Source organism: Chrysemys picta, chromosome 25, assembly GCF_011386835.1.
Source record: "Chrysemys picta bellii isolate R12L10 chromosome 25, ASM1138683v2, whole genome shotgun sequence".
Classification (NCBI taxonomy): Eukaryota; Metazoa; Chordata; order Testudines; family Emydidae; genus Chrysemys; species Chrysemys picta.
This window is the reverse complement of record NC_088815.1, coordinates 15,216,270-15,233,235: the sequence shown is the minus strand read 5'-3', so window position 1 is coordinate 15,233,235 and position 16,966 is coordinate 15,216,270. Positions and strand designations below refer to the sequence as shown.

At 40.1% G+C, this 16,966-nt stretch overlaps 1 protein-coding gene across 7 annotated transcripts in view; it reads left to right on the top strand.

Annotated features, from left to right (window-relative positions):
• CRTC1 (CREB regulated transcription coactivator 1) overlaps nucleotides 1-16,966 on the top strand; it is a 68,484-nt gene that overhangs the window by 16,902 nt on the left and 34,616 nt on the right. For all 7 annotated transcript variants that reach the window (XR_006177193.2, XR_010594909.1, XR_010594910.1 and 4 more), the window contains exons 2-6: nucleotides 7,815-7,931; nucleotides 10,909-11,046; nucleotides 12,555-12,616; nucleotides 13,636-13,730; nucleotides 16,732-16,817. Coding sequence is in view for 3 of the 7 variants with exons in the window: in XM_005278982.3 (XP_005279039.2) it covers nucleotides 7,815-7,931; nucleotides 10,909-11,046; nucleotides 12,555-12,616; nucleotides 13,636-13,730; nucleotides 16,732-16,817 (498 nt within the window). In the remaining 4 variants the exon portion in view is untranslated. The remainder of the gene's footprint in view (nucleotides 1-7,814; nucleotides 7,932-10,908; nucleotides 11,047-12,554; nucleotides 12,617-13,635; nucleotides 13,731-16,731; nucleotides 16,818-16,966) is intronic.

Here is a 16,966-nt window from a genome sequence, read left to right as displayed (position 1 = left end):
GGATACTTGACATAATGATCTGACCCAGGATGGGTGCTCTTATGTAGTAGGATGGTACCCTTTCATTAGTATTGTGCTTCTGATTTTTAATGGGTCTCTATGTGGGTATATGTTGGTCTGCCTGCAAGTATCTGATTGCAGGATACTTGCCAGAGTTTGTACAAATGGGAGTACTGGTTTTAAATTTTTCTTCTTAGGAGGGGATATATGGGTAGAAATTTTCTTTTTTTCATCATTGTGCAACTACTGTGATCACAATTAAAAAGAAAAACAGATTTACAAATCAGAAATTCTAGATCACTTGTGGGTAGGGTGATGTTAGTAAATAAGAGGTTCTGTGGCTGGAGGGTTAAAAGTAGAGTTAAAAATGCAAAGTGAATTTCAAAAGTCTGAACAAGAGGGCTATTCTTCGATAGTTAAAAATGATTTTATGTTCAGAGTTAAACTATTGTATAGTTTTGGGAAGCTTCTCAACATAGGCAGAAAAAACAATGTAGTTTAAGTTTTTGATGGCTTAAATAGATTTTGCTTTATGTAGTGATTGGCTGGCTTATGAAGTATTTAGCCGAAGGCTATGCTGTCAAGTCCAAATCCATATATGTGAATCTCTTATACACTATTCACTTATTTTTTCCTTTTAAGATTTTATTTGCTTTGCTTATCTTTGTGGGAGTAGTGGACAGTGAGAAGTCTTGTTTACTTTGGGAGAAAGTCTCAAATTCCTTGTGGAAACAAACTGGCTGATCTTGAGGTTATGACATTTTGTGTTTAATTTAGGGCTGGAGAAAGGTGCCAGATTGACAGCCTTGGAGACTGTGACATCCACAAGTCAGTCAGAAGCTGGGCATTTGGATTGGCAAGCTTTCTTATTGCCCTGCTGGTGTGCCTTACTCCTGATCTACGGGGTCCATCTTTAGGAATGAGAGGGGAGTTTGGTCTCAACTACCCATGTGGTCCATTGCCTCTGCTCAGATGACTAACCAGGGTAACGATTATAGTGTGGTGGGTTTTCGTTGATGTGGATGTGCAAAGAGGGAGCTGGACTGGGACCACCACCGCATTTCATATAGAAGACCCCAGATTAGCTATTGAATAGTAAGTGTGGGTGCCAGCCCAAAAACTTCCAGGCAACTGTAAGTACTTCTGGGGTGTTGTTTCTGTCTCACAGATGGTCATTTAGGAGGGGCAGTTCCTGAGCTCTTTTAAATGTGCCTTATTTGGAGACTGCTGGGAGTGCTGCTCCATGCAATCTCATTTGCGTTGAGACAGATTTGTACTGAAGACTCTTCTGTAGCGTAACGTCGTCTATTGAAGAGAATTCTTGTTAGCCCTTTAATCAGAGGAGTTTAATATCACTAATGTTTTATTTTAAATTATAAATTAGATTAAATCTTTGTTTAATTCACTGTATATTTAACTTGAAAATACTGGCTGATTCTGGAATGGCTAAGTTTGAATTTGTATATAAAATTTAGGATGGAAACTGCAAACTGGCAATTTTCTTGAGCTATTACTTCCTGTGTTCATGAGATTCACAAGAGATTATCTCTGTTCTCATCAAAAGGACACTCCACCCTTATTATGATATCAGACTTGTGGGAGCCAAGCATTCTGACTGTGTATAAAGGGATGTTTTAATAAGGGTGATCACAAAATTTGTTATCTTACTGCAGCTGAGTTCTGTGTACACGCTTGTAACTTGCTGAGAATTTTTTTGGGAAGAGTTTAGAACAGCCAGTGTTCCGTTTGCATCAATGCTGTTATATTCCCAGTGGTTAGCACTTCGTTTGGCTTCCACCTGCATATTTTGATACTTCTTAAATTTGTGCAGAAAACCCGCATGTAAAAATAACACACTTTTCACTTTCAGAGATCGGTTTCTCTTTTCTCTCTACTCCCCCCTCCCCTACATTCTGAATCCCACTGTCCAAACTCTTATATTTTTAGAAAGTTTTAGCCCAGTTTAAATGGGACTCTTGGAGGTCAGTGAAGTGAATGTGACTCTAGTTCTTGCATGCAAGTCATAAAGCAGATATAAGATACTGCTGGCTATTAGGACAAGCCAATAATTGTTAAATCTGATGGTGCTGGATTCTGGTCCAGATTCTGATCTAGGTTATACTATTGTAAATCCAGAGAAACTCCACTAACTTCAGCAAGATTGTTCTAGCTTCCTGTTGATGTAACTGAATTAGGAATCTAGTTGTTTGGAATGTGCAGGCAGTTAAGGTATCAAATTGTTACATGACAAATTGCTGTTCCATTGTAGAGGTGGTGCTGTCAGCACATGGGATGTTCTTGGCTGTATCACTTTTGTAGCTTTTTGGCAATAATGTTTTTTTTTTTAAATATAGCTCCTTTCACAAATATAAAATAACAAATTAGTAGCAAGAAATTTTCATTTGCGCAGCATTTCGTTTACCGTATACAACTGCTTAATGCAAAACCATTGTTTTTAATGATGACATTTCTAAATTGATCTTTTAATTTAAAATACATCTTCCTAATTTAGTTAGAGAAATAAGTGCTATTGGGAGGGAAAATTACAGATTCAATTAAGACGTGCCATTGGGCAAAATGTAATTCTCCCAAACAAGAATGCCAAGTCCTCTCCCCCTTCAAATATAACAAGCAAAAGCTTTTCTTACCATGAAGAGTATTCCAAAGAAGTAGCTGGAATATGCAGCATTATAGTCAACTATCCTTTGTCAGTCTTGGGCCCAAACTGCCATCAGCTAGCATTCAGACACAGTATAGGTATGGGAAACATACAGTATACGTTGATTCTGTTATCTTGGACCAAGACAGTAAAATATCTTGATGAAGTCCCAAGAGTTCAAAATAGAAAACTTCCATTAATTTAATCTCAGTAGACCAAACTAGAGTTACCATGGGAACTATGAAAGGATTTGAGAATAATCTCACTCTGTTTAAAGCAACCTTTTATTTTCAAGAATGATGATCAGAGTATTTCAAAGAGTCCAACCTCTCTTTTGTTTCTGGGATTGCATCTTTAATTTACATTTTGTGCATATGGTTGAAAAGTTTATACCCTGATGGTGTTGTTTTGATTAGAAAAAGGAGGAAGAATTTGCTCTGGTGGCATCCAGTATCTATTCCGATCTAACTTGCTTCTTATCATAGAGGCTAAGCAATCCCTCTTAAGACGAGTCACAGGTTTAGAGCACTAACAAATCATAACAGGGAAATTTGCATTGCTTTTTGTCTGGTTTATACACACACAGAAGACTTGAACTGCATTTTCTTGATTTCAGGCAAATATTTGGAGCATAAAAATGTTCCTCAAACTTTTAAAATATCAGTCAGCTGACAGCGTCATCTGATCATACAGAGTGACTTCAGGAAGTGGCCAGATGAGGGTATCTTTCCTTGTTCTTCTTCCTCCTTCTTCTTCTTCGAGTGACTGTCGTTATGTATTCCACTCTTGATGTATATATGCTCCATGTGCCAAAGATTGGAACCTTAGGACCAGCAGTGCCCATCGGCCTGCCACCAACTGCCTTTGTGCCCCTCTTCAGAGGACATAAAAGAGTTGAATAGGGTCAGCTGCCTCTCAGTTCCTTCTCACCATCTTTGGCTGAGAGATGGTTAGTGGTGTCTATACTCTAGCTATTTTTTCCTCATTTTTTTCCTACTGTAAGTGTTATATGTAGTTAGTATTAGGATTAGTGTTGAATTTCATTTGGGAATCTTTTTATATTGCTTTAATTACCCAATACTGGGTCTTCAGTCCTTATGGCTGATCAGAAATCTCCTAATTTCAAATCTCTCGTGACACAACCATTTCCCGTAATGATGGCCTTTCTAAGTGCCTTTTGTGTAGGTGAGGGACACATCATGAACAAATGCTCTATTTGTTTATTTCAAAATTGAAGTTGAAGCTGTTCTTGCTAGTTAAATATGAGACCAGCATAGGATCTGGGTATGCTGGATCCCCCAGCTTTGGAACTGTCTTCTTCAAAAAGTGCACCAGCAGCTACCATGCCATGGATGTGTCTGCCTCTTCTATTCCTTTGGCAAGGGTTCTGGCTCCAAAATCTTCATCAAAAAAGGGTAGGAGACACCATCATTCCTGTAGGGAACGCAAGATCACCTTTTCATGGAGCCTCAAAGAAAGGACAGAAATCATCTCACCCAGTCTCTAAGGGTAGTTTACGGCATAAATGTAGTTCCTTTGACATCCTAAAGCATGTCTGTATTCTTTGGTACTGTACAAAGAGCAGCCCCTTGTGGTTAACCATACTAGACTGGCATTACCACCCTTAGGGGTCTTGGCACCAGCTTCAAGTCTGTGTCAGCACTTGCTTCAATAACTCCTGTTCCAGTACTGAAGCCCTCTGAGTTGGTGTTGATGGTACTGATCGTATTGGCACTGAGCTTTATGGCTCGGGGAGATTTAGGAGTGTCAAATTTTCCAGAGTCCCAATTACTGACACAATCAGTGAGAGCCCCTTTATCAGTACTGGTATGTGCTTCTATGTTGGTTAGGGTTTCGGGGAAAGACCGCCCATGAACTCCTGTTAGATAGGTTTCCCTGTGCAAGGGAAATGAGGAAAAGGAATATTCCTCTCAAATCAGAGTAAGGTGTGTTCACCTTCTGATTCTCCAGCCCATTTCACATCTGATAAAGATTCTGTATCTTAGAATAGCAGAGCACACAAGGGGAGGCACTCAGCCTGGTGCCCCCCTCCCTTCTCTGGCCCACTACACTGTTTGCTTATAGTGCACACTCTTGCCCCTGTTGGGCTCCCAGGACCTTCAATAGCTCAGAAGACGTGTCTATATGGAGACCAGAGCAAATAAAATCCATCAGAACTCTCACCGAACAGCAGCCTTATGGTGCACAGGAGACCCGTAGCAGTTCCACACTTCTGAAGAGGAACAACTTCATCAGAATGATCTTTCTTCAGCTGCAGTATTGTCATTTTCACCTGGTGAGATTGTAACTCCGTCCACTTCAGCAGCTGCAGACTACAGATCACTTCAGGACTTCTTAAAAGTTTAGCTGAAACACTCGAGATTCCAGTGGAGGCTGTGAGTGAAAAATCTCAAACTTCTCTCTAAATTACATACATCTCTGCCAGAAAGACTGGTGATGCAGTTAATGATGGTCTTTAGGGATCAGCTCAGTTAAACTCTGGCCACAATACGTCCTATCAAGAGTGTGCAAAGTGTCATCCTTTGAACTAAATAGTTCTGACCCTTCCAAAGGTGGATTGTTAGTAGCATTTTAAACCTCACATGGGATACTGGAAGATTGTAACACCTCGTTGTTATTGCAATTGTCACTGAATGTGTGCAGTATCCAGTCTACTGCCACTGGTAGTGAGGTATTAGCCACTAAGTGTGATTAAAGATTTTAATTATTCTCTGGACTCTTGTGGTACTTCATCAAGGAAGTCCATGACCCTTTGCCAGCAAAGCTTTTGGAGAGGAGTGTTTGATAATTAGACATTTTCATTTGAAGACTGTCAGAGGATAGCTTTTCCTTCCAAATATGTCAATTCACTTAAGTCTGTTCCTTGGGGTAGGTTTGGAGCTTTTGTTATTTTGTACACCCCTGAGCCGGTGTGACCACAAAAGAAGCCATTTGTAAAAAATTGCTTGGTGTGTATGCTCCTCAACTGAAGAGAAAACAATAGGCCTCAAACACAGTCAACACATCATATCTTTATTCTTGCTCTAAACAGCTAGCATCGTTTTTGTGCCTTTTTGACAATCAAATTTCTATGATTGAGCTTAGATCTGCGAATTGTCTGATACATTGTCAGATTAATCTAGTGCCTCAAATAAAACAGTTCAGAGATCTGGGTTAACTGGGTTGTGGAAAATTGCTGGCTCTCGTAGAGTGCCCACTATTAACGGACAAGTAGATTTGTACTCTAAGATTTGGATTTTATCATATCCGTGTGCACGTTTGTCTATTGAGAGTGAATTCACTGTTTTGTGAAATTGAGCGACCTGAGAACACTGTCTAGAGCCAGACATAATACAAGCAAATCTGTGTCTTTTTCTCCCTCAGTTATGATTATCCTCTGGTGAATTTGCGCATATTCAGAACTGTTCAGGAGGCCTGGTCACATTATTACTGTTTTATCTGAGTAATTCTTGATAGTAACATTTTTCAACTTTTTAGGAGGAAACAAATTCCTTGCCATGACATAAATGTCTTTGTTCAACCCCATAGTCTTTGTTATAGCCTTTAAAGGCAGGATCATAGGTCCCATTTTATCATTTCAAAAGAAAAGAAAAACAAACATGTAAACAACTGAGCTTTGGGATGCCAGATTTTTAGTGCCATTTCCAAACCTCATTCTCTGAAATCCCGGGATTCCAAGAGAATGGCTTAAGGATCTGTTTGTGAGTGAAAATGAGAAATCTGTTGATGTACATGCCACAGTGCTTCTAGTCCAAGGATCAAACATTCTTTAAACAAATGATCACTTCCAATCTAGGAATGCCTTTCTTACTTTTCGGAAAGTAAAACATCAAAGCTGTCGCATTTAAATGATCCCAGCCCCCACTTGGTCAGTCTATCAGAAGGACATGGTGGCACTGTGACATCAGATCTGAGTTTGCTATGCAAAAGCAGTACAGCGGTCGAGGAGAAATGACTGAAAACGGAGTTAGTAACTTGGTAAATATGATTTGGATGCAAGATTTTCTGATCTTGAAAAAAGAGCCAGTCACTTAAAACTTTGTTAAAAGGCAGGTTCTGTTAATCAAAAGTGGTTAAAGACAGACCGTTCTCTGAAAAGAGAAGGAATAACAGTGAAAATAAGATTACTTAATTCCATGTGCAAAGCTTCCTTTATCTCTTCACAAAAACTGTCGTTGGTTAGATGAACATGTAAAATGTTTTTCATCTAGTGTGTTGTCATTTAACATTTGAAAATAAGATGTTTCCTGCATTCTTTAAAACTGCTATTTGCGTTACATTGTTTACACTCCTATAAGTCTGTTATAGTTAGGAATTCCTCTTATGTCCAGAATGTAAAATTTCAATCTAAGAGCTATCTGCATCTTGTCTAAAGAGCTTTTTCCAGTGTTAAGAAACTGGTGCCCTGACAATAAGAGGATTTCCTACGCAGCATAAGATTACAATTTAGACTGACTAATTCTGTTCAAATACAAATGCCGAAAACTTTGCAAGTTTGGTTAAAGAAATACATATACACCTCTACCCCGATATAACGCGACCTGATATACCACGTATTCGGATATAATGCGGTAAAGCAGTGCTCTGGGGGGGTGGGGCTGCGCACTCCGGTGGATCAAAGCAAGTTCGATATAATGCGGTTTCACCTATAACGTGGTAAGATTTTTGGCTCCTGAGGACAGCGTTTTATTGAGGTAGAGGTGTATTTTAAATGAGAATGATTTTGTTGCATATATATCTGAGCTCTTTGAACTCGTATCTAATTTTGGCATTAACATGGTCAAACATCAGATTAATGCAAGTTTTTTAAATTCTAGCTCTTTAGTGTAGTGGGTGAGATAAATACCTTATGGTTTCACATAATTTATTGATATAAACTTGCATGTGAACACTGATTACAAAGCTGACTTTCTATCATTTGTCAAGCAGAATTGGCAAGCTGTCATCTTCAATCTTACTTTTCATAGTTAAACTTATTGTGAGCTGGTGTCAATTTTCCTTTCACACTGTTTGGGATGGAAGCTGTTCTTGATGATGTCTGAAATTAAGCACAATAGAATGCAATGAATGTTGTTTTTTAAGTACCTCTCCTAGTTGCAATCATCCTTGTTTTTTTTTCTTATTTCTTCTTTAGTTACAGTTACAGAAAACACAGTATTTGCAGTTGGGACAGAGTCGTGGCCAGTACTATGGAGGGTCACTGCCAAATGTGAATCAGATTGGGAACAGTACCATGGACCTGCCTTTCCAGGTGAGCTTCAGCTGCTGTTTATACATTTTAAATCAGTGCTGTGACTTTCTTCAACTGGAGACTGTACAATAAAGGCTAATAACAGGCCCAGAGCACAGAATCATAACCTCTGCCAATCAGCATAACTGTATTAAGATTTCAGTCCTAAATAATGTAATTTTAAAGTATAAAAAGCACATAGTGCTCTATGGAAAAATATGCATGTTACCAAAAAGTTGGTTTATATAGTTCTGCTGCGTTCTGGTTGTGGACATCTTTCACAATTGGTGCCACATATAAGTGCACGCTGCCAAACGGTAACTCTGCTTTATTAATGGTTATAGTGCCCATGTGCATCTGCATAGGACTGTTCATAGGCAAGGGCCTTCGTTTTCAGTTTTTATTTTGTTTAAAATTTTCTGGGAATTTACTGGTGTTTATTACAAAAATTTAAAAAACAGTTCAAAAAATCAACTTCACAGTTTCCTGGGTAAATATTGGGGGATAGGAGGAAAGGAAAAGAGCAACAAATAAAGAAAAGCATATTGAAAGTATAAGCAGTTTAATGCTGTGGTTTATTTCATGGACTGTACATCAACTGTACATGCGCATGCGTATATATATTTACCATGACATTGCCTTACTTTAAAAGACAGCCTTGTCTCTATACATAAACTAAAGTGCATCTACTTAATATATTAGATTTTCTTAACATAACAAGTATTTTTACATACTTGAGTGGTCCATAATTTGGTCAAAATTGGTAAAAACCATGTAATAGCTTTTGTAAAAGTTTTTAGTAAAAAAAGAAAAACAAAGGGCCTTATTGATAGTGTGACCAGTATTGGACTTATCATGGGACCCGTCTCCAAAGGGGTGACAGTCTAAAGGCAAAAGTGGAAACACCCACTGGATAAAATAATCCTGGCCACAGAATAAGATGTGGGTGGGAGGTGAGTCTATTACAGAATGAATATTTTGTGGAATTGGGTGTATATTGTTGGCAACTTTTTTTTGAGGGGGTAAAATCCTTTAATCAAATGTCCTGTGACTAAACGTCCGCTTCTGAGTAGGCTCCATTCTTCAATATGGCTAATACTGAGGTTTTGTTATACTCTGGCTAATTTTTGAAATGACTCCTTTATCGAGATTATTTTTCTCATTATGCCTGAAACTGATGGCTTGTTTCATTTTATTATTTGTGGTTTATATACTAAATCTACTTAGCTTGCTTCTGTATTAAAAGATATTGTCAGGACAGTCCTAGTTATGCATTTTTTTGCCCTTGTTACTGATTAATATCCCATATTACTAAAACTTGAAAACTTTTAAAATCTCATTTAATTTTCTCTGTTTAGGTTGCTTGTGTTCTGTGTATTTAAAAGTTTTACATAATGCCAATTGCTACAGTTTCTAAGTGCTCTGTTCCTGTCTTCCCTAGACTAGGGTGGTAATGTCCCAACTCAAAAGAACAAAAATTCTTCCATCCTCCCCAGAATGAATCCTCTGCCCACTTTTCACTGCTCAAGCTCTGCAGAATTCCTTCTCACTATATCACAAGGCTGCCTCCCAGGGTCTTCTCTATGCAGGCCTGGCTAAGTTCCCTCTAAGCCGCTCAGCTGCTTATTAAGCCCCATGCAGGGGCTCAGGGCTGCGGCGGGGCAGGGCACGCCAGCCCCAGCACGGACCTGCCCCGGACTTGCCACGGCCAGCTGGGGAGAGGAGCCCCTTCCTCGGCCGAGCCCAGCCCCGCCGGAGCTGCTGGGGCCAGGGGAGAGGCGCCTCTCCCCTGTCCCCGAGCTGCTGCCGCAAGAGAGGGCTGGGGGGGGGGGGGGAGTCCTCTCTCCCCACCACAGCCCCGGGGTAGCCTGCACCCCAAAGCCCTTATGCCCAGCGGTGTACTGGTAAGATGGCTCTGTGGTTTGGCAGACAGGACAGTATACTGTATTTGCAGGACCTGAATGAAGGAGCAAATTTAGGATTTCCAAACAGATGGAGCAAAGGGATTCAGCAAAGCTGTTACGGTTGGCAAGGAGTTGAGGAGTGCCCAGTTTTTCCCACGTGGTTCATGGACATCCCTTGATGTACGAGTGGAGGCTGAGCATTCTGCTTTCCTGCAGCTTTGCACTGTGATAATGTAGAGGATTTAGAGTGAGATGGCTTGGAAGTCTTGTCTGCAGCAGCTTCAGGTTCTGGGAAACCTGTTGCCAAGTAGTAAAAATTCTAGTGGCATATACGTTGTTCTAAAGCATAAGATACATAGAATGGAATTGACCAGACTCGTTGCCGGCCCAATCTAAATGAAACTTTTAGAAAGTAAATTCAATTTTAAAATGTTCGAGGCTTTAATCATCTTGGTTAGCAAAAATTTCTTGTTTTGATATTTTTATTTTGTCATTGTCTTAAGAAAATTAGGATGCTGATAAGAGGGGGTGAAAAAAATGCCTTGAGAGAGACATTTCCTACAGAGCTTCAAGTGAATGTTAGGAATCTGAAATAATTCAGTGTACTGGATGAATCCCCTTCCTGCATCTTTTCCCTTCATAGTTAAGTTTAAGCTCTATTTGTGAGCATGTTCCTTCTGGACGCATGCTGCATGATACACCAGGAGTAACTTATGCACTGTTTAGCAGTAGGTTCATAGGTTACTCTATTCATTTCTATCATTCCTGGTGTTTCAAAGATGGGGTAGAACTTAAAGGTTGGAAAAATAGTGCAAATTTAGGAGATCTGCTGCTGTCTGCCTCTCCCTATTACTAGCCTCTCTTTTGGGAGGTAGTTTCCAGTGCTTCTCCATTCCAGATATACTGTGTTTTGTCTAGTATCTGAAAATTGCATTTAAGGAAAAAACGATATTGCCCAAATGATGATTGGCTGGTGTATCCGTAGCGGTTAGGTTTATTTTTAGTGCATACAGAATCAGGCCTAGCAGAGATATTTTGATTCTGGCCTTGTGGTTTCTACATGTATTTTTCTGTTAACTTTTTATCTCCCTTAGACTCCTTTTCAGTCATCTGGACTGGATACAAGTAGGACAACTCGGCATCATGGTCTGGTGGACAGAGTGTATCGTGACAGAAACCGCCTTGGGTCACCGCACCGGCGTCCGCTGTCTGTAGATAAACACGGAAGGCAGATATCCTTTGGTTTATGGCCTGGCATTAAAATGTTGCCTTCGTCAGCACTTTGTATTTAAAGTTTGGTTTACAAATTACTTTAAATAAACAAGCAGATAAATCCCAAACATTGTAGAGCTTGAGTGTGGATTATAATGGGGGACGCCTGAGTTCCATTCTGGTTTTGCTACTGATTCATTTTGTGACTTTGGACATAAGAACATGCCGACTCAGATTAGAAGTCCACACAGTCTTGTATCCTGTCTCTGACAGTGAATTGTGTCAAAGGAAGGTGCAAAAAAACCCATAATGGACAACTGTCTTGCTTGCAGGGGATGTTTCTCTGAAATCTGGACAGTTAATATCGCCTGTTCTAAAGCATTATCCAGTGTAATGTAACTGGATAGTCTCCTTAGTGCTATATGGCTGTCCGATCTTTCACAAATCCTAATACAAAGAAGTGAAGTATCTCAGATTCCCCAGCTGTAACAAGGGGACAATAATACATACTTACCTCCCAGAGCTGTTGAGAGGCTTAGGTAGTGCCTTGAGATCCTTTAGTGAAAAATACAACAGAAGGGCAAAATGGCAGTGTTGGTGGGTCTGAATCTTGTTTCAAAACTGAGCAGAACCAGGACTGAATTTTTTGCAGGTGATTTCTTTCCGTTTCTAATACAAGCTGGCTCATGTGAGTTCAGCATCTGCCAAGCACTATTTCTTGCTGACTTTCATAAAACAGAATTAGCTTATTGCTGTTGACTAGCTTTAAAAATGCCAGTGCCAGAGTGGTTATTGGAAATGAGGGTGATCCTGCTGTTACTCAAAAGTGACAACTACTGGCCAGTTGAGTGGCATTATGTGGTCTTGTGGTCTCTCTCTCTTTCTCTCTCTCTTCAGAGGAAAGTTGTGATACAACCTATATACACAGAGGGAGTAGTATTAATATATGCCTGGTGGCGGAAGAGATGTGTAGGTGGAATAAACTGTGTCTGAAGCAGTAGGTTGAATTGTGTCCTCCTAGCAAGGTGCCATATTTCATGACCCATCCCTACTTGTCTGAGAAGACTTCAGCCTGTGTGTGTGTGGTGGTGGGGAGCAGGGAGAGGGGGTCATTTTGTGTGTGGCTAGGGAAAACATAGGATTATATGGGAGGAGGTCAAGAAAAACGTTTGAGAAGGAGATGGAGAGTGATTACCCCTTCATTTGACTGTTCAGAATGACTCCCTCTATATCACTCCACCCTAGTAGGTATAAGCATTTTTTGTTTCTGTATTGTCAGACTTGAATTTTTAAGTAGGAATGCTCTTTCCTACAGCACATACAAAGCCACCATTAACATGCATATTTTGTTTGAAATATCATGCCAAAATTAGCATGACCTCCACAAGAAATGCTCTTCACTTTTCTCACTAGAGTGTATTGGCTCTGACCAAAGTAACTTAAATTATTCCTTGTTCAAAGCTTTCAAATGGGCCTGTTATCTAAACAAGAAGCTCCTGGTTTTCTCCCCCTTAACTAATTGAATCACGTGGACAGTTGTCCGTATGGCACTGTGTATCTGTCGCCTCCATCGGATACAAACTGGAGAAGGTTAGTGGCATAATTCCATGTGCGTTAGTCTCTGGTCTTAGATTGAGGTCTTAGATCCTGTGACAACCCTTAAAAATGCAAGAAACATTTGTTTTTCCCTATGGCAGGTTACAGTACTCAGGGTAATCTGGATTGCCATGTTCGTTTGTTTTTTTACTGAATCTAGAACTTAATGTTTTTTCAACTCTTTATGGATTCTTTTAAGAGACTATATTTTAAAGTAAAGTATGCCACTGCATACTTAGATTTTGGGATGTAAAGTTGCCCAGACTTACGTCTCTAGAGGGGTAAGATGCTCAGAATTACTGAGTTAGAAAATCTTAGTTTTTTACCACTACACTGGAAGTGGGGCTGGTCTTTCTTCACAAGCAGTCAGTGAGCAAGGAATGTGTAGTCATCTGTCCCCACCATCATGCCCCTTGCATCTGACAGCTGAAGTGCTTATGTGGTGTGTTGTGCTTACCAGTTTGAAGACACTACATCATGCAAGAGTGGCATGGTTTGAGTAGAGGACTGGGATCCTGGGACTCCCACAGTTTAATGCTGGCTCTAAGACAGGCTACTTTCGTCAGTTTCCATTGCTGTCAAATGTGGGTAATATCTTCCTCACAGAGATGCTGTGAAGCTTAAGCAATGTTTATAAATTGCTCTAAACTACAAAAGTGCTGCTGCTTATTATTTGATGAGACCATACACTGGCCCAACGATACCAGCGAGAATACACCCCAGATGGTTTTCTATCTATAGTGATTCATTTGTTCGTCTTTGATGTTCCTCCTCTGTTGTGTTGTTGAAACAATTGCTCTATAAGCCTGTAATAAATTCATTTCTCTAAAGTTATCTGATCATTTCACAGCGAAATCTTGCCCAGCATAATCCCAGTGTAATATTTTACAATTATGAAGTGGTATTTCAGGTTTCTTTTAATTTGCTGAATTTCCCATGTGACTAATGGGATTATTATCCTCATAAGCATTCTTAGTTTAAAAAGCTAACAGGTTTCTTTGCTTTCGTGCCAGGACCAATTCAGATTCTGCCTTGCATCAAAGTACAATGACCCCAACTCAACAAGAGTCCTTTTCAGGAGGGTCACAAGACATGCAGCAAAAAAGAGGTAAACTCTTTAGGGGCGGGTGGGGTGGGGGAGGGGGAAATTGAAAATTCATTTCAGAACTTGAAATCGTTAAAAAATGTTTTCCCCATATAAATGTGGTTGGTGCTGGAGAAAAGAGCCTCAATGAAAGTTCTGGAGACTGACGTCCAAAATAAGTAGAGCATGATCAGCGATGGAGCAGGCTTCTCATACGCTCTATCCTGCCATTTTACTTCAGCCTTGTTTGGCATGGCCCATCTTCAAGAGTAAGAAGGTAGTTTAGATTTCCTGGTCCATGCAGTCCATGATTTCTATGCTGGCACTACTTTCGGGGCTTCCAGCTAGTTCCAGTTTGTAGTGATGGTTTGCATTATGGACATGTTTTAGAATTGGACTGAGATCACAATGTTATTTCAATCATTTGGTGGCAACAAGTTTTTGGGTACGAGAGGTCACAGCGAGAGCTCTTTTCACAAAGAGAATATATTCCAGATGATTTTAACCAAGCTTTAATACCCCCTGGTATCAATAGTACTGGTAACTCTGTTGGGGAAAATTGCTGTAATTGGCAAGATTTCTTTTGGGCATTTTGTTTAGTTTGTTACTTGTTGATGGTGACTGGCTTGTGACAAACATTCCAAGTTGGCAGTCTCATAAAATATTAAAACAAGTGGCAAAAAAAAATCAAATTCTTGAAATGAATTCTGGTTTCAGAATCTTAGGATTGCTACATTTCCTCTCCAGTAAATTAATCCAACAGCTCTCAAGGACTTTCCTCCAGAGACCAACCTTATGTCAAAATATAAAACTTCCAGCATTCAGATTGAAAAACACATGACAGTTAACACTGATTGTTTAATGTGCAAGCCCTCAACTCTAAATATTACCTAGGTTCAGATAGTCTGATTCTCCCTTTGGACATGTGTTGGGGATCAGGAGAATAGTAAAACTACCCAGGCCTTTTGTTAAATATTTAGAGGTGGCTTTGATAACTTTCACTTTCCATTTTTAAAATTAGCCATTGTAAGCTACTTGTGGAAAATTTATCAAATAGCTATGATGGAGATGCAATTCAAATATGGCACCATAGAGGGATCTTCTCCCGTTCTTATGGGTAGCAAATAATCAATGTCTTATACCTCAGGACCAATGTTTAGAAATAATGGGTTGGTGTTCTTAATGTCACTACTGATCGATAGCAGTAACCATTAAGCATCACTGATGATTTTTGGTGCCCTCTGCTGGTTATTCCTTCTATTATCAGTTCCAAAATATATTGAAGGCCCTTTAATCTATGCAGTGAGATTTACAGATGCATCTAAAATGACTGTTTTAGTCCTTGAAGAAATACACAGTAATACTGAAATATAGAACAGTGAAGTACACACATTCTCCATTGTAACTCCGATTATGTATTCTTTACACCACTGTTAGTGAGCAGTAAAACATGCAATATAAATAACCTTTTATATAGTACTGCAAACTTATACAGTGATTTCCAAACGTAGGCTCTGGTCCTGCAATCAGAGGCATGCACGTGGGCCTTTGTGCCCGCATGGAACCTAATTGGGTTGTAAAGTCTGCATGGATGCATTTATTGGATTGGGGCCATAGTGTAATATGTCATAGCCTAGAAAGGCTTCTGAAGATGGAAATCTGCTGTGTATGGATGTTCTGTCTGTCGCTATGCAGCCTTGTTGCTTGCACGATGAAATTGTTCCCAACTTTGAACCCATAAACGTCCTGGACCACAGAAATAGTATCAATTCAGTTTCTCATATCCCAGTGGAAATGTCTAGGTGTTGCCCCAATGGGGCAACATTGGTAACTCTCTAGAAGCATTTAAGTCTTGCATATCACTTACTTAAAATAGAGCAGATAGAAAAATAGGATAGTCTCAAAGGGGAAACTACAGGTCCCAGCATGCAGTGCTCCATCTAGATTTGAGCAGTCTAAATCAGATTTGGAGTAAAACTTTCAAAGGCATATAGGGTATGTCTTCACTGGGTTCTTACTTAGGTCTTGCCCCTAACATCCCTCTCCCCTCCACATATAACAACTCGCTCGTCCAGGCTTGATGCTTTTAAACTCTTGCCTTGCTGGCCCAACTGGGGTTATAGAGCCTGGGTACAGCTTTCACTCAGGCTGGTAACCTGCCCTCTGTACAGCAAGGACACACGCTAAATCATTCAAGTGCTGATAGTCTTCTAGTACCTTCCCACAGTTCCTCCTGTGTGTCAAGGAGGTCACACAAGTTCTCTCACAATTAATTGGGAAAGAATCACTGGGAAAAACCCCACTATGTCACCACAGCTGGGGTAGGTCAGCTGACTCGCGGTCATGGGGCTCCACTTGCAAGGTTGGAGGGTCCCCGAGCTTGGGCTCCAGCCCATTGCCTGAATGTCTACACAGCAATTTTTCAGCCCTGCAGCCTGAACCCTGCAAGCCTGAGTCCACTGACCCAGGCCAGCCATGGGTTTTTTATCCCTGTGTAGACATAGCCATAGAGTGCTTTAGCTTACTGCAGCACCAAGAGCCAGGGGATATGCCCCCAGAAGTCCAAATGATACACACATGTGTATGCAGCACCAATGAGGTACAGTAACTTGGTCAGGGCTTTGCCATAGGGCTGCTCACACCAGGGCTAGTCTGCTAATCACCCAAGTTAACTCTGCAGTGAACACATTTCAAAAACGACTTAGGTACTTATCCAAGTCTTACTAAAAGTCAGTGGGACTTAGGCTACGTCACTTACATGCTTTTGAAAGTTTTCTTGGTCCTCGATGGAAAAACAAATAGCTTCTTAGAAAGCTGATGAGCTACACTTGGGGTGAAATGCTTTTTTTAATTGATCTGGATATAGTTTTATTCTGAAATAGACATCTTATTTATCAGTTGAGAATAGGAATTGTTATTTAGGGTTAAGAATTACCACAATTTTTCCTGACTGAAAAATATTGTTTTTGCAGGATTTAGCAGATTTATAATATTGGGATGTGCTAACTTTTATTCTGTTTTCTAGTCTTATTATTGACTGTCCCTGGAATGGAGGAAAGCCCATCTGAAACAGACAAAGCCCTCTCTAAACAAGCATGGGACACTAAAAAGGTAGAAACGCCAAATCTTTGTAAGGTTCAAAAGTTCTAGTCCAGATGATTTATTTTGTAAATATGTTTAGGTAAACATTTTGAAGAATATCAGAGGGGTAGCCGTGTTAGTCTGGATCTGTAAAATCAGCAAAGAGTCCTGTGGCACCT